This window comes from Oncorhynchus mykiss, chromosome 30, assembly GCF_013265735.2.
Source record: "Oncorhynchus mykiss isolate Arlee chromosome 30, USDA_OmykA_1.1, whole genome shotgun sequence".
NCBI classification, from domain to species: Eukaryota; Metazoa; Chordata; class Actinopteri; order Salmoniformes; family Salmonidae; genus Oncorhynchus; species Oncorhynchus mykiss.
In genome coordinates, this window is record NC_050570.1 from 41188765 (window position 1) to 41209027 (window position 20263).

At 43.7% G+C, this 20263-nt stretch overlaps 1 protein-coding gene across 1 annotated transcript in view; it reads right to left on the reverse strand.

Moving 5' to 3' along the window:
* Window positions 1–20001, reverse strand: part of LOC110521829 (protein Niban 1-like) — a 50288-nt gene extending 30287 nt beyond the window's left edge. Inside the window, exons 1-4 of the mRNA XM_021599735.2 lie at window positions 19450–20001; window positions 2763–2893; window positions 2539–2667; window positions 2236–2356 (exon numbers count right to left, since the gene is read on the reverse strand). Coding sequence (XP_021455410.2) covers window positions 2236–2356; window positions 2539–2667; window positions 2763–2893; window positions 19450–19504 — 436 coding nt within the window. The 5' untranslated portion in view covers window positions 19505–20001. The remainder of the gene's footprint in view (window positions 1–2235; window positions 2357–2538; window positions 2668–2762; window positions 2894–19449) is intronic.
* Window positions 20002–20263: the final 262 nt, after the last annotated feature.

Consider the following 20263-nt stretch of genomic DNA (forward strand, 5'->3'; position numbering starts at 1 on the left):
GGAGGGAATAACTACACTGTTTGTATTCTTCCATATTTCTAGTCTTCTTGCCCTGGTTAAATGCGGTGGTTCACGCTTTCAGTTTTGGGTAGGTTTGAATTGTCACAGGGGATACATGTCCTATGCACTTCCTGATAAAGTCATTCATCATATTGGGAAATGTGTCAATATTCTTTTCTGAAGCTACTCTGAACATATCCCAGTCCGCGTGAACAAAACAATCTTGAAGCTCGGATTCCGATTGGTCAGACCAGGGTTGAATAGTCCATACCACGGGTGCTTCCTGTATGAGTTTCTGCCTATAAGCGGGGGAGAAGCAAGATTGAATCGTGGTCCGATTTGCCGAATGTTGGGCGGGCCTTATATGCATTCTGGAAGGTAGTATAGCAATGGTCGAGGGTTTTAGCAGCACGAGTACAACAATCAATATGTTGATAGAATTTAGGTAGCCTTGTTCTCAAATTTGCTTTGTTAAAATTCCCATGTACAATAAATGCAGCCTCAGGATATGTGGTTTCTAGTTTGCATAAAGTCTAGTGAAGTTCGTTGAGGGCTGTCGTGGGGGGGGGGGGGGGGGATATAGACCGCTGTGGCTATTATTGACGAAAATTATCTTGTGAGATAGTAAGGTCGGCAGGTAGCCTAGTGGTTAGAGCATTGAACTAGTAACTGAAAGGTAAAAATCTGCTGTTCTGCCCCTGAACAAGGCATTTAACCTACTGTTCCTAGGCCGTCATTGAAAATATTAATTTGTTCTTAACTTGCTTGTCTAGTTAAATAAAAAGGTAAAATATATTTTTTAAATGATTGTGAGATATTCTAGGTCGGGTAAACAGAAGGACTTGAGTTCCTGTGTGTTATCACAGTTACACCATAAGTCATTAATCATAAAACATGTACCTCCAACCTTCTGCTTCCCAAAGAGATGTTTGTTCCTGTCGGCATGATGTACTGAGAATCCAACTGGGTTTACAGAGTAAGACAGTATATCTCTAGAGAGCCATGTTTCTGTTGAGCACAGTATGTTACAATCCCTGGTGTCTCTATGAAAAGCAACTCTCGCCTAGAGCTCATCAATTTTATTATTCAGAGATTGGACATCAGCGAGTAAAATACTCGGGAGTGGTGGGTGGTGAGCATGCTTCCTAAGTCAGACCAGAAGACTGCCTCAAGTACCTCGTCTCCACCTGTGTTGTTTTGGGTCAGCCTCTGGAATAAGTTCAATTGCTCTGGGGAGAGCAAACAAAGGATCCGCTCCAGGGAAGTTGTAATCCTGGCCGTAATGCTGGAAGTTCTGATGAGTGACAGCCGCTCTAATATCCAATAGTTCTTCCCAGCTGTATGTAATAACACAAAACAATTCCTGAGCTAATAACGTTTAAAAAAAAGAGTACGTGAACAAACAAAATACTGCAGAGTTGCTTTAAGAGCTAGTCACAATGCTGCCTTCTCCGTCTGCGCCATCATTCGATGCAGGTCATCTGATGCACACTCCATCACTCTCCTTCTTTGTCAAATAGCCCTTACACAGCCTGGAGGTGTGTTTTGAGTTATTGTCCTATTGAAAAACAAATAACAGTCCCAATAAGCACAAACTAGATGGGATGGCGTATCGCTGCAGAATTCTGTGGTAGCCGTGCTCGTCAAGTGTGCCTTGAATTCCAAATAAATCACCTACAGTGTCACCAGCAAAGCACCCCAACACCATAACACCTACTCCTCCATGCTTCATGGTGGGAACCACACATGCGGAGATCATCCGTTCACTTACTCTGCGTCTCACAAAGACAGCGGTTGGAACCAAAAATCTCAAATTTCTTGGTGGTGGCAGCATCATGCTATGGGGATGTTTTTCAGCGGCAGGGACAGAGAGTAGTCAGGATTGAGGGAAAGATTAATAGAACAAAGTACAGAGAGATCCTTGATGAAAACCTGCTCCAGATCGCTCAGGACCTGGGGTGAAGGTTCATCTTCCAATAGGACAACGACCCTAAGCACACAGCCAAGACAACAAAGGAGTGGCTTTGGGACAAGTCTCTGACTGTCCTTGAGTGGCCCAGCCAGAGCACAGACTTCAAACTTTTGATTGATACTGCATATATATTAATAAGGAGGCACAGCATAGGTAGTCAGTTTCGACATTGCTAGTTTGCTTCCTTTACCTAACTGAATCTGTGCATGTCATACACAAGTATGGATGCCCAAAACGGACATCCTATTACATGATATACTCACTGTTGGTTTCAGAAACAGGGAAGCATTTGTCCACCATGGCCATGTATTTCTCCTCTGTGGTGAGCACTGTGCCCCCTGTTGGCAGCAGCTTGTGGCGCGGGGGCACACCCTTCACAAAGGTCTGGAAGAAAGGAGTCACTGCACGAGGTCTATTTCCATTGTTCTGTTATTTATTTAGCTCAAATACTGTATACATTTTTCTTATGCTGCTTATTCATTCACCTATTCAGACAACATGTCTCCCCATTGACTATGTCCTCCTTATGGCTGTTAAAAAGAGTGTCATAAGAGTGTCCTGCTCACCTCAAAGCTGTTGTGGCACTCCAGACAGTAGTTGCCACGCACCACCACGTACCTCTCTTCCCACTTCCTGGTTGCTTCAAAATGAAGGACTTGTTCCTCATACAGCACCTCCCCCGCCTCCGGAGGACCCTGGATCAACACAGAGATTATGTCATGATACCATGTCCTCAGCGGTAATCAATGGAGAGATCCATTGAACACACACACACACACACACACCTTACCCTCTGTTTGAGGAGCTGTTTTATTTTCTCTTTTGGCTGCTCCAGCTCATCTTGGACTTGGGAGAAGAAGACCACAGAGTACTGTGTCCTGTAGTGGGGACCGAACTCTTTCAACTCTGCCTCTGCACAACCTACAAACAACATCACCCAAACATACAGTGAATAGCATTATACACTAAACATACAAAACATTAAGTACACCTGCTCTTTCTATGACATAGACTGACCAAGCGTATCCACGTGAAAGCTATGGTCCCTTATTGATGTCACTTGTTAAATACACTTCAATCAGTTTAGATGAAGGGGAGGAGACAGGTTAATAGAGGATTTTTAAGCCTTGAGAAAATTGAGACATGGATTGTGTATGTGAGCCATTCAGAGGGTATTTGGGGGGGGATAAATGTAAGTGCCTTTGAACAGGGTAAGGAAGTAGGTGCTAGGTGGACCGGTTTGTGTCAAGAACTGCAACGCTACTGGGGTTTTCATGCTCAACAGTTTCCCAAGTGAATCAAGAATGGTCCACCACCCAAAGCACATCCAGCCAACTTGACACAATTGTGGGAAGCATTGGAGTCAACATGGGCCAGCATCCCCGTGGAACGCTTGACACCCTGTAGAGTCCATGCCCCGACGAATTGAGGCTGTTCTGAGGGCAAAAGGGGGTGCAACTCAATATTTGGAAGGTATTCCTAATGTCTTGTACACTCAGTGTACAGTATGTAGTAGCAGATGTAATAGTAATACAGTATAGTGACAGTATAGTGCATTCATCTTAAGATAGCTAGGTGAGACAACCACATATCAGTCAAATATACAGGATATGAACATTCTATTCCAGCAAAAAAAAAAAATATATATATATATATAACAATTAGCAAAGAAATCTAAAATCTATTCGTAAAACATCTGAGAACAGTAACATTTTACACACACATACGTAAAATAAATAATTTCTGGTATACAAATTCCCCTGGCTACGGAAGTGGATATCCTACCATTCCTCTTGGGGCGAGAGCCATGACCCAACCTGTAATGCTATTGCTTCCATTGCATTCAAGATTCTTGTTTGTGTGTGCGTGCGTATGGATACATTAGTGTGTGAATGAAAAGATTGGTTGTATCAAACAAATGATAAGCTTACTACCTAGATTTGATAACCTTACAACCTGATATACCTGGATGTCCCGGACCTACCTCGGCCAACCTGTTTGAGGTGTGCGAGGCTGTTTTTCTCAGGTGTGTGTGTGTGGTGTGTCTCTCTACGTGTGTGTGGGGCACCCTTGTCCAGGTGTGTATAATGTTGGTGTTGGGGCAGCCTGCACTGTAAAAAAAAATGTAGTTGTTTCAACTAATTATTATTACTAAGTAATTGGTTTCACAGCCTTTTCTAGTTTACTCAACTTTTCAGAGGTTTTCCATTGCCTCACAAAGAAGGGCACCTATTGGCAGTGTCACGCCCTGACCTTAGAGAGCTGTTTTATTTCTCTATTTGGTTAGGTCAGGGTGTGATGTGGGGTGGGCATACTATGTTTTGTATTTCTGTGTGTTTGGCCGAGTGTGGAGGCAGCCGTCTATCGTTGTATCTGATTGGGAATCATACTTAGGCAGCCTGTTTTGCCACCTAAGTTGTGGGTAGTTGTCTTTGTTAGTGGCCTGTATAGCCCTACTAAGCTTCACATTCGTTTTTGTTGTTTCTTGTTTTGTTGGCGACATTTATAATAAAGTAAAATGTACGCTTCATGACAGAACTACCCACCACAAATGGACCAAGCGGCGTGGCCAGGAGGAGCAGCTATATTCCAGCTCCCCGCATCGGCCGGGCTAGAGTGGGCATCCAGCCAGGACGGATGGTGCCGGCTCAGCGCATCTGGCCTCCAGTGCGTCTCTACGGCCCAGGATATCCTGTGTCTCCGGTGCGCCTGCACAGCCCAGTGCGTCCTGTGCTAGCGCCCTGCATTTGCCGGGCGAAAGTAACCATCCAGCCAGTACGGGTTGTGCCAGCTCTACGCTTGAGACCTCCAGTGCGCCTCCATGGCCCAGTGTATCCGGTTCCTGCTCCACACACCAGGCTTCCAGTGCATCTCCAAAGTCCGGTGAGACCTGTTCCGATTCCACGTACCAGGCCTCCAGTAGGTCTCCCCAGCCTGGTGAGCCCTGTGGCAGCTCCACGCACCAGGCTTCCTGTACGCCTTCTCAGTCCAGTGCGTCCTGTGCCTCCTCTCTGCACTGGCCCTGAGGTGTGTGTCATCAGCCCAGTGCCACCGGTACCGGTCCCACGCATCAAGCCTCCAGTGCGTCGCCACAGTCCAGAGCTTTCTGCGACAGTTCCCAGTCCAGAGCTTCCGGCTGACAGATCCCAGTCCAGAGCTTCTGGATGACAGATCCCAGTCCGGAGCCTCCGGCGACGTTTCCCAGTCCGGAACCTCCAGCGACGGGCCAGAGTCCGGAACCTCCAGCGACGGGCCACAGTCCGGAACCTCCAGCGACGGGACACAGTCCGGAACCTCCAGCGACGGGCCACAGTCCGGGGCCTGCAGAGAGTGTCCCCATTCCCCATCTCTGCAGCGCTCCACCAATCAAGCCTTTATGGTAGAGTGGTCAGACGGAAGCCACTCCCCAGTAAAAGGCACATGACAGCCCGCTTGGAGTTGCCAAAAGCCACCTAAAGACTCTCAGACCCTGAGAAACAAGATTCTCTGGTCTGATGAAACCAAAATTGAACTCTATGGCCTGAATATCAAGTGTCACTTCTGGAAGAAACCTGGCACCATCACTACGGTGAAGCATGGTGGTGGCAGCATCATGCTATGGGGATGTTTTTCAGCGGCAGGGACAGAGAGTAGTCAGGATTGAGGGAAAGATTAATAGAACAAAGTACAGAGAGATCCTTGATGAAAACCTGCTCCAGATCGCTCAGGACCTGGGGTGAAGGTTCATCTTCCAATAGGACAACGACCCTGAGCACACAGCCAAGACAACAAAGGAGTGGCTTTGGGACAAGTCTCTGACTGTCCTTGAGTGGCCCAGCCAGAGCACAGACTTGAACCCAATTGAACATCTCTGGAGAGACCTGAAAATAGCTGTGCAGCAATGCTCCCCATCCAACCTAACAGAGCTTGAGAGGATCTGCAGAGAAGAATGGGAGAAACTCCCCAAATACAGGTGTGCCAAACTTGTAGCGTCATATCCAAGAAGACTCGAGGCTATAGTCGCTGCCAAATGTGCTTCAACAAAGTACTGAGTAAAGGGTCTTAAAACTTATGTAAATTTGATATTTCAGTTATTTATTTTGAATACATTTGTAAGAATTGTTTTCTATCAATTTTAGAATAAGGCTGTAACAAAACAAAATGTGGAAAAAGTCAAGGGGTCTGAATACTTTCCGCACTGTGAAAACTTTCAAGCCTTGTTCATACAGTGTTGTTGAATAGGAAATACAAAATATCAAATATTTTTATCATATTTGTACTGTGTACTTGAGCTTGTGTCCTCAAAAGTGACGACATCTCAGTAATTTATAAATATTTTTTCAGAAAGGTGAGAATTTAAGCTTTCTTGGAGTATGCAGCATTACTAGCTATTGTTTATGGCCCCCTCATGATAAATAATCACTTTTGGGGATTACGTAGATTACATGTTTGATTATGTTTAGTTACATTTAAGTGGGTTAAAATAGTGAGGTTGAATGTGATAGGAGAAAACTGAGGATGGATCAACAACATCATAGTTACTCCACAATATTAACCTAATTGACATAGTGAAAGGAAGGAAGCTTGTACAGAATAAAAATATTCCAAAACATGCATCCTGTTTGCAACAAGGCACTAAAGTAATACTGCAAAAAATATGACAAAGCAATTCAATGTCCTGAATTCAAAGTGTTATGTTTGGGGCAAATCCAAAAACACATTACAGAGAATCACTCCACATATTTTCAAGCATAGTGGTGGCTGCAAACTGGGGAGTTTTTCAGGATAAAAAGGAAATGGAAAGGACCTATACACAGGCAAAATCCTGGAGGAAAACCTGGTTCAGTCTGCTTTCCACCAGACACTGGGAAATGAAATCACCTTTCAACAGGATAATAACCTAAAAAACAAGGCCAAATCAACACGAGTTTCTTACCAAGAATACAGTGAATGTTCCTGAGTGGCAGAGTTACAGTTTTGACTTAAATCTGCTTGAAAATCTTTGGCAAGACTTGAAAATAGCTACAGTGCCTTGCGAATGGTTTCACCCCCTTAGCAATTTTCCTAATTTGTTGCCTTATAACTTGGAATTTAAATGGAATTATCGTTTGATTTACACAACATGCCTACCATGTTGAAGCAACATATTTTTTATTGTGAAACAAACAACAAAATATGACAAAAAAACTGAAAACTTTAGCATGCAAAACTATTCACTCCCCCAAAGTCAATACTTTGCAGAACCACCTTTTGCAGCAATTACAGCTGCAAGTCTCTTGGGGTACATCTCTATAAGCTTGGCACATCTAGCCACTGGGATTTTTGCCCATTCTTCAAAGCAAAACTGCTCCAGCTCCTTCAAGTTAGATGGGTTCAGCTGGTGTACAGCAATCTTTAAGTCATACCACAGATTCTCAATTGGATTGAGGTCTGGGCTTAGACAAGGCCATTCCAAGACATTTAAATGTTCCCCTTAACCCACTCTAGTGTTGCTTTAGCAGTATGCTTAGGGTCATTGTCCTGCTGGAAGTGAACCTCTGTCCCAGTCTCAAATCTCTGGAAGACTGAAACAAGTTTCCCTCAAGAATTTACCTGTATTTAGCGCCATCCATCATTCCTTCAATTCTGACCAGTTTCCCAGTCCCTGCTGATGAAAAACATCCCCACAGCATGATGCTGATGGTATTCTCGGGGTGATGAGAGGTGTTGGGTTTGCGCCAGACATAGCGTTTTCCTTGATGGCCAAAAAGCTCAATTTTAGTCTCATCTGACCAGAGTACCTTCTTCCATATGTTTGGGGAATCTCCCACTTGCCTTTTGGCGAACACCAAACGTGTTTGCTTATTTTTTTCTTTAAGCAATGGCTTTTTTTCTGGACACTCTTCCGTAAAGCCCAGCTCTGTGGAGTGTATGGCTTAAAGTGGTCCTTTGGACAGATACTCCAATCTCTGCTGTGGAGCTTTGCAGCTCCTTCAGGGTTATCTTTGGTCTCTTTGTTGCCTCTCTGATTAATGCCCTCCTTGCCTGGTCCGTGAGTTTTGGTGGGCTGCCTTCTCTTGGCAGGTTTGTTGTGGTGCCATATCATTTCCATTTTTTAATAATGGATTTAATGGTGCTTTGGATATTTTTTTACAATCCAACCCTGATCTGTACTTCTCCACAACTTTGTCCCTGACCTGTTTAGAGAGCTCCTTGATCTTCATGATGCCGCTTGCTTGGTGGTGCCCCTTGCTTAGTGGTATTGCAGACTCTGGGGCCTTTCAGAACAGTTGTATATATACTGAAATCATGAGATCATGTGATCATGTGACACTTAAATAAAGTCTACCTGTGTGCAATCTAACTAATTATGTGACCAGATCTTATTTAGGGGCTTCATAGCAAAGGGGGTGAATACATATGCACTCACCACTTTTCAATTTTTTAATTTAATTTTTTTCATTTCACTTCACCAATTTGGACTATTTTGTGTATGTCCATTACATGAAATCCAAATAAAAATACACATAAGTTACAGGTTGTAATGCAATAAAATAGGAAAAACGCCAAGGGGGATGAATACTTTTGCAAGGCACTATAGCAATGATCAACAACCAACTTGAAAGAGCTCGAAGAATTTTCAACAAATAATGGGCAAATATTGTACAATCCAGGTATGCAAAGCTCTTAGACTTACCCAGAAAGACTCACAGCTGTAATTGTGGGTTATTGTGTGTAGATGGGTGAGAGAAAAAATGGCAAGCGGTACCAGAGCGCCAAGTCTAGGATCATAAGGCTTCTCAACAGCTTTTACACCCAAGCCATAAGACTCCTGAACAGCTAATCAAATGGCTACCCGGACTATTTGCATTGTGTCCCGCCACTCCCCCTCCGCCAACCCCTCTTTTACGCTGCTGCTACTCTCTGTTTATCATCTATTCATGGTTACTTTAACTACACATTCAGGCAAATATCACCTCATTTAGCCCAACTAATCGGTGCCCCCCGCACATTGGCTACCCAGACTATTTGCATTGTGTCCCGCCACCCCTCAACCTCCTCTTTTACGCTGCTGCTACTCTCTGTTTATCATCTATGCATACTCACTTTAACTATATGTACATATTACCTCAATTAGCCCAACTAACCGGTGCCCCCGCACATTGACTCTGTACCGGTACCAACTATATATTGCCTCGCTACTGTTATTTTCACTGTTTTCTTTTTCTTTTGTATTTCTTTACTTATCTATTGTTTACCTAATACCTATTTTTTACTTCAAATTTGCACTTGGTTAGGACTTGTAAGTAAGCATTTCACTGTTGTATTCAGCACATGTAACAAATAAACTTTGATTTGACTTTGATTTGAAAATGCCACGGCACTATCTGATGTGTGGAGACATTTCACTGCAGTTAATGTGGAAGGAAAAGCTGTGTACATTTGCAAATACTGTGCCAAATGCAGAATCATCTGGCCAAGTGCATAAAGTTCCCTCAGCGCTCACAACAAGCAACCTCTGACAAAAGTCCCTCTACTTCTATGATGAATCACACACCTTATCAATAGCAACAGCTCACGGTCCTCCTGGAATCAGAAGTTTTTTTGACTGAAAAACGTAGTTTTTGACGTTGAAAAACGTAGTCAGAATTGCTGATGAATGTCATACTCGAGCTGTGTATGCAACTGGTTCACCTCTGATGCTCACAGGCAATGTGTATTGGAAGAGATTTCTGAATGTTCTTCACCCAGCATAGACCCCTCCAACCAGACATGCTTAATCTACTCATTTGTTGGATGCAGAGTTCAACAGAGTTCAAGTGAAGGTCAAGCAAATCATAGAGAAAGCAGACGGTAATTGCAATCTTCTCTGATGGGTGATCGAATGTTCGTGGGCAAGGAATAATTAACTACATAATCTCCACCCCTCAACTAGTATTCTACAAGAGCACAGACACAAGGGACAACAGACACACCGGTCTCTACATTGCAGATGAGCTGAAGGCAGTCAATGACCTTGACCCACAGAAGGTATTGGCACTGGTGACAGACAATGCTGCGAACATGAAGGCTGCTTGGTCTAAAACAGAGGAGTCCTACCCTCACATCACACCCATTGGCTGTGCTGCTCATGCATTGAATCTGCTCCTCAAGGACATCATGGCACTGAAAACAATGGATACGCTCTACAAGAGAACCAAGGAAATGGTTAGGTATGTGAAGGGTCATCAAGTTATAGCAGCAATCTACCTCACCAGGCAAAGTGAGAAGAATAAGAGCACCACATTGAAGCTGCCCAGCAACACCCGTTGGGGTGGTGTTGTCATAATGTTTGACAGTCTCCTGGAGTGGAAGGAGTCTCCAAGAAAGGGCCATATCACAGTCTGCTGATACGGACAGCCCCATCAAGAGGATCATCCTAGATTATGTATTTTGGGAGAGAGTGGTAAGCAGCCTGAAACCTATAGCAGTAACCATTGCACGGATTGAGGGAGACAATACTATCTTGTCTGATGTTCAGACTCTGCTTGCAGATGTAAGAGAAGAAATCTGTACTGCCCTGCCCACTTCACTGTTGCTCCAAGCAGAGGAAACTGCAGTTCTGAAATACATAAAAAAGCATGAAGACTTCTGCCTGAAGCCCATATACGCCGCAGTGTACTGTACATGTTCGACCCCAAGTATGCTGGCAAGAGCATCCTGTCTGGTGTAGAGATCAACAAAGCCTATTGTGTCATCACTGCCGTGTCTCTTCACCTCGACCTGGATGTGGGCAATGTTCTTGGCAGGATGGCGAAGTACACTTCCAAGCAAGGTGTTACGTTCCCCAGTTTCTGTGTTGTGGGTTTGTATGTACTTATGTGTGTATTTCAGGAAATGGCTTCCTGAAGTCCTAAGCAGCTGATTGGTCGGCCCCATTGATGATTGGAGCTCTGACCCCGCCCTCTCGTCAGGAGATACAGCTGTTTTGAATTACCGACTCCATCTGCAGCTTTAAAAGCCAGTGTTCATTTATTAGGAAGAGAGAGCTTCTTGGTATGTCCTGTGTTTTGTTGTTGGTCTGTATGACGTTTTGTAAAGTATGTTGTAGCTGGTCCTGCTGACGTTTGTGTATGCCATATGACTGTGTTTTTGATAAGTGAAATTGTTCACTTTATGTTTGTATTATTCTGTTTCATTTGTTCCCAGGGGGGAAGGCACCTTGGGGGTGCTTAGGCAAGAGGCCTGCAGGCATAGATATACCTCTAGTATGTATTATGTCTATGCACACTAGGTAAGACCTGGGTGGCCCATCCCCTGTATTTTGGTTAGTGTGCTAGTTAGGTAGCCCCTTTTCCCCCAAATTACCGTGTGAAGAAATAAATTCCCTGTTAACGGTAATATATTCTGCCTCTTATCTTTTCCTGCACCTACAGTCACATACCTCTTTCACTCCACAGGGAGGTGAGTGTAGCAGGCTGTTGCGTTCCCTCTCTAAGAGGCGTGCGTAACAAGGGCTTTGGGATGGAGATGCAATATGGCAGTCGTGCCAACATATCTCATCAGCCACCTGGTGGAAGGGACTTTGTGGATCTGAAGCTCTTTCCCCTGTTGCCTCCATCCAAATCCCAACATCAGCCGCCTCAGAGCGCAACTGGTCCTTGTTTGGGAACACACACCAAAGCACGCAACAGGCTGACCAATACAAGGGTTTAAAAATTGGTGGCCATCTGGGAAAATTTGAGGCTTTGAGCCTGACAACAATCTATCCTCAACAAGGTTGGACAGTGAAGATGAGGCCTCAGTCTGATGTTCAAGAGGTGGACATTGAGGTCCAGGGAGAAGACATGGAAGCCTGAGAGGAAGACAGTCTAGAAACTAAAGCTCTGGTTATCATTTAACAGATGTATGCTGGAAATGTTTTTGGGAGATGCGATTGATCATTAGGGATCATTCAATCATCCCATGTGAAGAGTCAACTAATTTCATTAATGTCAAATTCGTAATTAAATGTATTTCTATTGGAAGGATTTAATCATTTGCAATTGTCTACTTAAGGTAGAAGGTTTGTCTCCATTTGATATGGAAATATATCCAATGCAAAAATAATTTAAATGGTATTCATTTGCATATTTCTGTTTATTCCCAGGGAAAGTTTCCACCTGAATATTCCTCAATGTGCAACCCTACTAGTCACACACTCCCCCGCTGGCTGCCAGCCTGTCCCATAGCGTTTGCATATCTACCGAGCTTTGAAAGGTAAAATAATGATAAACAGTCGTGGTTTTACATACTAAGCTTCCAGCGATCAGGCTGGCCAATCCAGAGCTGGCTCACAGGGGGGAAGTTTACAATTGTGTGTAAATAGTGTTCTGTTGAAGGAGGGCAAGCTCAACTGGCTATACCATTACATCATCCATCCACAACCCCATTTATTGCATTATGGAAAGGAGGTTCTGCAGCCTAATTCTGTGGAGTAGGTGTTGTCACAGTAAAACGGGTTCTGTGCTCAGATGAGATTGTGAGGTGTGTTCTATTAATCGTCATGACCTGCTCCTCAGTATCAGTCACCAATAGTGTTGCTGTACTGGCGACCTCAAGTGATGTATTGACTGTGACGTTTTCACTTCAGGCTTCAGCAGTAGTAGATATGACATAGCAGGGTGTCATGGGATGCTGGGATTCATGTGTGTAATAAGAATGTAACATTGATATTGAATGACAGCCAGAAAGAAGCAAGTCTAATATTTCCCCAATGAAAAATATATCTCTGCACTGTGTAATATAATAGGCATCTTTGTCCTCACAATGAGGAAACGCCTGGGATGTTGAGTAAGAGGACATGAAGTGTCTTTTCTTTACAACTACTGTATGCAGCACAACTTTAGAATTACAACCTGCAAGACAATGTATAGTAGTAGTTCAGGATAGTGGAGAACAAATAGGTTTTAAAAAAACACCACCTGGTCCTAGCCACAGCCATACCTGAGCGGCTAAGCTCACATTTTTTGGGGGTGTGCTACTGCTCCCGGTTTCACTATGAGCTTTGGAGGCTTTACATTTTCTCTTTATTGAGCCCAAGGTCATCCAGTCTCTGTCTCTTTGGCTCTCGCTCGCTCTGACTCTCACTCTCTCTCTTGCTCAAGGGGTCACAACCCACTGGGCACAAACTGGTTGAATCAGCATTGTTTCAATGTAATTTGTCAACGTATTGTGGCATGGAATCTTGTTGGAAAACACATTGGATTTGAAAAAAAGTAATTGCCTGTTTTGAGGGTGAAATTTCAAACACAGGATTATGTCATCAGGGTAACCAAATTTCAACAGACAAACTTTGCATAAAATATGTTGAATTTGTACCCTTAACTACTGTGCAGAATCTCAAATGGATTTGTTCACTTGCACCTAAATGTACAGTACCAGTCTGGAAAGTTTGGACACACCTTCTCATTCAAGGGTTTTTCTCTTTCAACATATATTACCAAATTATCCATGTTGAAATGACGTAGTGTGCCTAGGGCTGTTGCGGTGACCTTATAACCGCCACACAGGAGGTCACGAAGGCAGTCAAATTCCACGTGACCATTTAATTGTGGTAATAAGGCTCCTCCATGCTCTGATGCTGCTGATGGTCATTGATATCCTACCAATCTTGCTAACTGCCTGGTACTCAGCACTCTATCATCCCTCTCATCACTCTGACATTATTGCAAATGTAATCAAAAATCTAATCAAACACTTAATGAGAGCCCATGAGCTCATGTTGCGCAACATTTCTATAGGCTATGCAATTGCGAGAGAAAACAGAGTGATTGCTTCTATTAAAATGAGAATAATCCCATCAGCTTTCTATAGGCTAGGCATAATATATTTATGTATTAAGTTTCCTAATATCAAGCACATTGCTTATCTTTATAACATTAGTATAGCCTACCTGGCTGGCATGAAAATGAACCACGGGGATAGCGTCCTCCATTCGCTATTTAAGTGAATAGATGACATGCATTTTTTTTCCCTGCCCCTGTTTCGAAACAGGTGCATGATAATGGTCCATTCTAAATCAAAATAAATGTCACACATATATTATTTAGTGTATGTAAAGACAAGATTAAATCAAAAATAGTCAGTGACAATATTAGCCTATCACTTGTGAGATGGTGCCGACAGAGATGGTTGCCTCGCTTCGAGTCCATAGGAAACTATGCAGTATTCTGTTTTTTATGTATTATTTCTTCCATCGTTACCCCAGGAAATATGAATTCTTATTACATACAGCCGGGAAGAACTTTTGGATATAAGAGCGACATCAACTTACCAACAGTACGACCAGGAATAAGACTTTCCCAAAGCAGATCCTCTGTTTGGACCACCACTGAGGACAATGGACCTAATCCCAGAAGCAGACCCAAGACAATGGCGCTGCAGAAGGGGCAGACGGAAAGGACTCCTAGACGTACACATTGCCAACTGCTCCCGAATATACTACTTGTCAATGTCCAGTCTCTTGACAACAAGGTAGACAACATTTGAGCAAGGGTTGCCTTCCAGAGAGACATCAGAGATCGTAACATTCTCTGTTTTACGGAAACATGGCTCTCTCGGGATATGTTGTTGGAATCGGTACAGCCACCGGGCTTTTCCATGCATCGCGCCGACAGAGATAAACACCTCTCTGGGAAGATGAAGTACAGGGGTGTATGCTTCATGATTAACGACTCATGGTGTAATCATAACAACATACAGGAACTCGAGTCCTGTTCACCCGACCCAGAATTCCTCACAATCAAATGCCAACCATATAACCTTCCAAGAGAATTCTCGTCAGTTATCATCACAGCTGTGTACATTCCCCCTCAAGCAGACACCAAAATGGCCCTCAAGGAACTCCACTGGACTCTATGTAACCTGGAAACCATATATCCTGAGGCTGCATTTATTGTAGCTGGGGATTTTAACAAAGCAAATTTGAGAAAATGTATAAGGAATTGCATTGGAGATGTTGTACCCACTGTGACTATTAAAATCTACCCTAACCAGAAACTGTGAATGGATTGCGGCATTCGCGCAAAACTGAAAGCGCGAACCACCGCATTTAATCATGGAAAGAGGTCTGGGAGTATGGCTGAATATAAACAGTGTAGTTATTCTCTCAGCAAGGCAATTAAACAAGTGAAATGCCAGTACAGGGACAAAGTGGAGTCGCAATTCAATGGCTCAGACACGAGACGTAAGTGGAAGGGTCTACAGGAAATCACGGACTACTAAAACAAAACCAGCCATGTCACGAACACCGACGTCATGCTTCCAGACAAGCTAAACACCTTTGCCCACTTTGAAAATAATACAGTGCCACTGTCGCGGCCGACTGACAAGAACTGCGCCTCTCCTTCTCCAAGAACTGCGCCTCTCCTTCTCCGTGGCTGACGTGAGTAAAATATTTAAATATGTTAACCCTTGCAAGGCTGCTGCCCCAGACGGCAGCCCTAGCCGTGTACTCGGAGTATGCGCAGACCAGCTGGCTGGTGTGTTTACAGACATGTTCAATCGCTCTCTACCCCAGGCTGCTGTTCCCACATGCTTCAAGATGGCCACCATTGTTCCTGTACCCAAGAAGGCAAAGATAACTGAACTAAATGACTACTGTCCCGTAGCACTCACTTCTGTCATCATGAAGTGCTTTGAGAGACTAGTCAAGGATCATATCACCTCCACCTTACCGGCCACCCTAGACCCACTTCAGTTTGCATATCGCCCTAACAGGTTCACAGGCGATGCAATCGCCATCACACTGCCCTATTCCATCTGGACAAGAGGGATACCTATGTAAGAATGCTGTTCATGGACTACAGCTCAGCATTCAACACCATAGCACCCTCCAAGCTCATCAACCCAGGTGGTGAAGGTAGGAAACAACATCTCCACCTCACTGACCCTCAACACTGGGGCCCCACAAGGGTGCGTGCTCAGCCTCCTCCTGTACTCCCTGTTCACCCACGACTGAGTTTGGGAAACCCTGATCCAAAGATTAGTGACAGACTTAACTCACATATTTTCATCAGACCCTTTTTCTTTGTCATATCATATATGTAAAGGAATCTTTAGCATCAATTTGTAGGGATGCACGATATATCGGTTAACATATCGGAATCGGCCCGATGTCTATCTAGTTTAACGCCGATGTGCAAAACCGATGTCAAAGCTGACGTGTATACCTATATAACGTAGGTACATGACGTAATGACGCCACGTAAAATTTGGCGCTACACATGCAACACAGCATTCCTAACCTAGCCCACAATGTCTGCTGTGTGGATTGAGCAGTCAACAAGTTGAGCAGTCATTTGAAAGGGTAAAAAAATTTCAGCGAGACGACTCAAAGGCGAAATCCATTAACGCCAAGATAATGGAATTCATTGCCCTTGACAATCAACTGTTCTTTGTCGTGGGTGATGTTGGCTTTCGCCGCCTGGTCGAGCACCGGTACACATTATCAAGTGAGCTATTTTTCAGATGTTGTCCTACCGGAGTTACACAGTAACTGCTATTAGCTTCACGACTGACAATTTGTACCAGCGATATCAGCCCCATGAGCATGCTGAGTCTGACAGCTCAGTGGCTCGTCGAGGATTTCGTACTGAGGCAAGTCGTATTGCATACTCATGAATGTGCTGCTTGTCATACTGCTGCTGCCATTTCAATGGCATTTGAGAACATGTTTGAAACATGAACACACTAGCTAGCTCCATTCAATCAACTGACTCGAAATAAACTCACCAACTGCGCCTGCAGCCGATGTGATACCCTCCGTCATGGCATTGAAACGCCTGCTCAGCAAAACTGCCGACAGACTGTGCACAAGCGATTCGGTGGCATTCTCTTTTTACTGTGTCGCCACCATGCTCGATGCTATGTACAAGGACCTCTACTTTGATGCAGACAAGAAACATGGTTTACGTGAAATGTTACATACACAGCTGGACAAGATGGAATCGGACACAGTGACAGTTCGCACCGAGGAAGAGAGGCCACGGACAGACAGAGCTGAAACTTCACTGCTTGACATGTATGATGAAATCCTGGTTGAGAATGAAACGACTGAACAAATGCACAATAAAACACAGCAAGTTAGTGAAAGAGGTTTGAATGATGTTTTACTGGTAATGGGGACATACAAACTATTTAATTGTACTAGAATGTACTAGAATGTACTAGAAAAAGGCAGCTAAAATTTTAAATATCGGTTATCGGTATCGTTTTTTTGGGGGGGGAAGGAAAATATTGGATATCAGTATCGACCAAAAATGTCATATCGGCACATCACTATTAATGTACAATTATGGAAATCACTTATTATTATTCATTTCAGATAGTTGTTTATGGTAGAGAATGACATGGCCAAAGCTTAACATCCGCAAGCGCTGTCCATTAGCACCTGCCATCTTGAAGCACACACACACACAAACAATGAATGAGAGAAAGAGAGAGATAATCCTTTGTCCACAGTCCCCACCCATAAGTTTCTCAATAGACACCATGGTAACCTGAAGAGAGAAAGGTAAAACAGGTCCAGGAACTTTTTTGACTGCTTCTCACTTTTCAGCTGCCTGCACGGCTAGAAGGGGTGACCTGACTTGATAAAGCCCTGCCAGATACAGACAAACAGCAGAACCAGGACTATGGTGAAACTCCAAAAGGTTATTTCAGGAAGGTTCCATGAGGCTACTGTATAATTCCCATGACATCCTCCTATGTGCCGATGTATATTTATTTGCTGTTCTCTCCACATCCCCAGTCTCTCAGGCTAGTGATGTAGCATGATGTATCCTACAGCCACATCACATCACACCAGTGACCATCCACACCTCCTGCAGATTTGGAACTTTTGATCTTTCTCAGATGACATTGACCAAGCAATTGGTGATTTGATCTTTTTACAAAGTAGGATCCTCAAGTGCTAGTCAAACATACAGTACCAATCAAAAGTTGACACACCTACTCATTCCATGGTTTCTTTATTTTTGCTATTTTCTACACTGTAGAATAATAGTGAAGACATCAAAACTATTAAATAACACATATGGAATCATGTAGTAACAAAAAAGTGTTGAACAAATCTAAATATTTTTAATTTTAGATTCTTCAAAGTAGCCACCCTTTGCCTTTGACAGCTTTGCACACTCTTGGCATTCTCTCAACCACCTTCATGCATTTCAATTAACAAGTGTGCCTTGTTAAAATAACTTTCCTTCTTATTTTTTTTGTGGGTATGACGCTACAAGCTTGGCACACCTGTATTTGGGGAGTTTCTCCCATTCTTCTCTGCAGACCCTCTCAAGCTCTCTCAGGTTGGATGGGGCGCATTGCTGCACAGTTATTTATTTTTTTAGGTCTCTCCAGATCGTTCGATCGGGTTCAAGTCCGGGCTCTGGCTTGGCCACTCAAGGACATTCAGAGACTTGTCCCGAAGCCACTCCTGTGTTGTCTTGGCTGTGTGCTTAGGGTCGTTGTCCTGTTGGAAGGTGAACATTCGCCCCAGTCTGAGGACCTGAGTGCTCTGAAGCAGAATCTTGTTTCTTTAGATGCTTTTTTTTGCAAACTCTGGCTGTCATGTGCCTTTTACTGAGGAGTCACTTCTGTCTGGGCCCCTCTACCATAAAGGCCTTATTTGGTGGAGTGCTGCAGAGATGGTTGTCCTTCTGGAAGGTTCTCCCATCTCCACAGAGAAAGTCTAGGGCTCTGTCAGAGTGACCTTCAATGCAGTAGAAATGTTTTGTACCCTTCCCCAGATCTGTGCCTCGACACAATCCTGCCTCGGAGCTCTACGGACAATTCCTTCAACCTCATGGCTTGGTTTATGCTCTGACATGCACTGTCAACCTTATATAGACAGGTGTGTGCCTTTCCAAATCATGTCCAATCAATTGAATTTACCACAGGTGGACTCCAAGTTGTAGAAACATCTCAAGGATGATCAATGGAAACAGGATGCACCTGAGCTCAATTTCGAAGCTCAACGCAAAGGGTCTGAATACTTATGTAAATAAGGTATTTGTTTTATATTTTTAATACATTTGCAAAAAAATCTAAACCTGTTTTCGCTTTGTCATTATGGGGTATTGTGTGTAGATGGGTGATGCTTTTTTTGTTAATCAATTGTCGAATAAGGCTGTAACATAACAAATCCAGAAAACGTGTGGAAAACTGATTGGATTTGCAAAAGTCATTAACATAAGGGAATTTCGGGTTATTATTTTTACACCCTTTACACCTAAATCCAAAAACAACTCAAAACTAAATCAAAACTAGACGTTATACTCACGTCTTTGCCCAGTGGGTAGCAGCCTATGCGACAGTGGAACAAAATATTGAAGACGGTGTGAAATAAATAAAAAGTTAAATCAATTGGTTTGTAAAATTTGTCAGCGGAAATCAGAGTTGCATAATCTTGTCACTCTCGCAGGTACAGACTGCCACGCAACCGCGTCTGGAGCAGACAAAGTATGAGCACATATAATCATTTTGGAAAAGTGTTCCTTTACCTCGTATGTAGTTGGATCCATGTTCATCTAGGAGACTAGAAGGTGATAACCCCATGTTGGCGAGCTGGTTTTGGAGAAGAGTCTACTCTCCGCAGGTATCGTTCACTCCTCAGGTGTACTGTGTCGCATCAATCGTGGCGCCGCACCGTGGAGACGCCTCTCTGTCTTCCGCTCAGTGACTGTCATTCAATGACAGGCGGCGTGGATTGAGTGGACATTTCAGCTGTTATTGTGAACTCCCCATCCCACAAGCGCGACTTCCTCGTTCTCGTTCATCATCTCGTTTATTCATCGGCCCCTAAAGATGTAGATTCGTATTGCTTCATGCCAGGAGGCAAAATAATAACCTCAGTCTGGTATGGAAAATACAAGACACCAAACAGCCGATTCCCACAAAATGGGAACAGGCAGCCTCAATCAATCTTTCATTTAGGGGGGAGCTTGTCCAACTCAAGCTGTCATAAAACAATATCACCCCCCTCCCCACAATTGAAAAATGTTTTCACATGACCTTCCCCTTGTACTGTAAAAATGAATTGAACAGGTTCCCCCTCATAACATTTACTCAATATAATGTTTAAGACCAGTTGGTGCTTGTCCAACTCAAGCTGTCATAGAAAAAATATCACCCCCCTCCCCAACTTGAAAAATATTATCACATGACCCTCCCCCTCATTGATCACCCTCCCCCTCATATAATGAACTCAATATAATGTTTACGACCACGAATAACAAATGTAACGACCCTACGTTTTTAAACATTGATATCAGCTTTGCAACATGCTATTGTGGCACAATTGATGCCAGGCAGGGC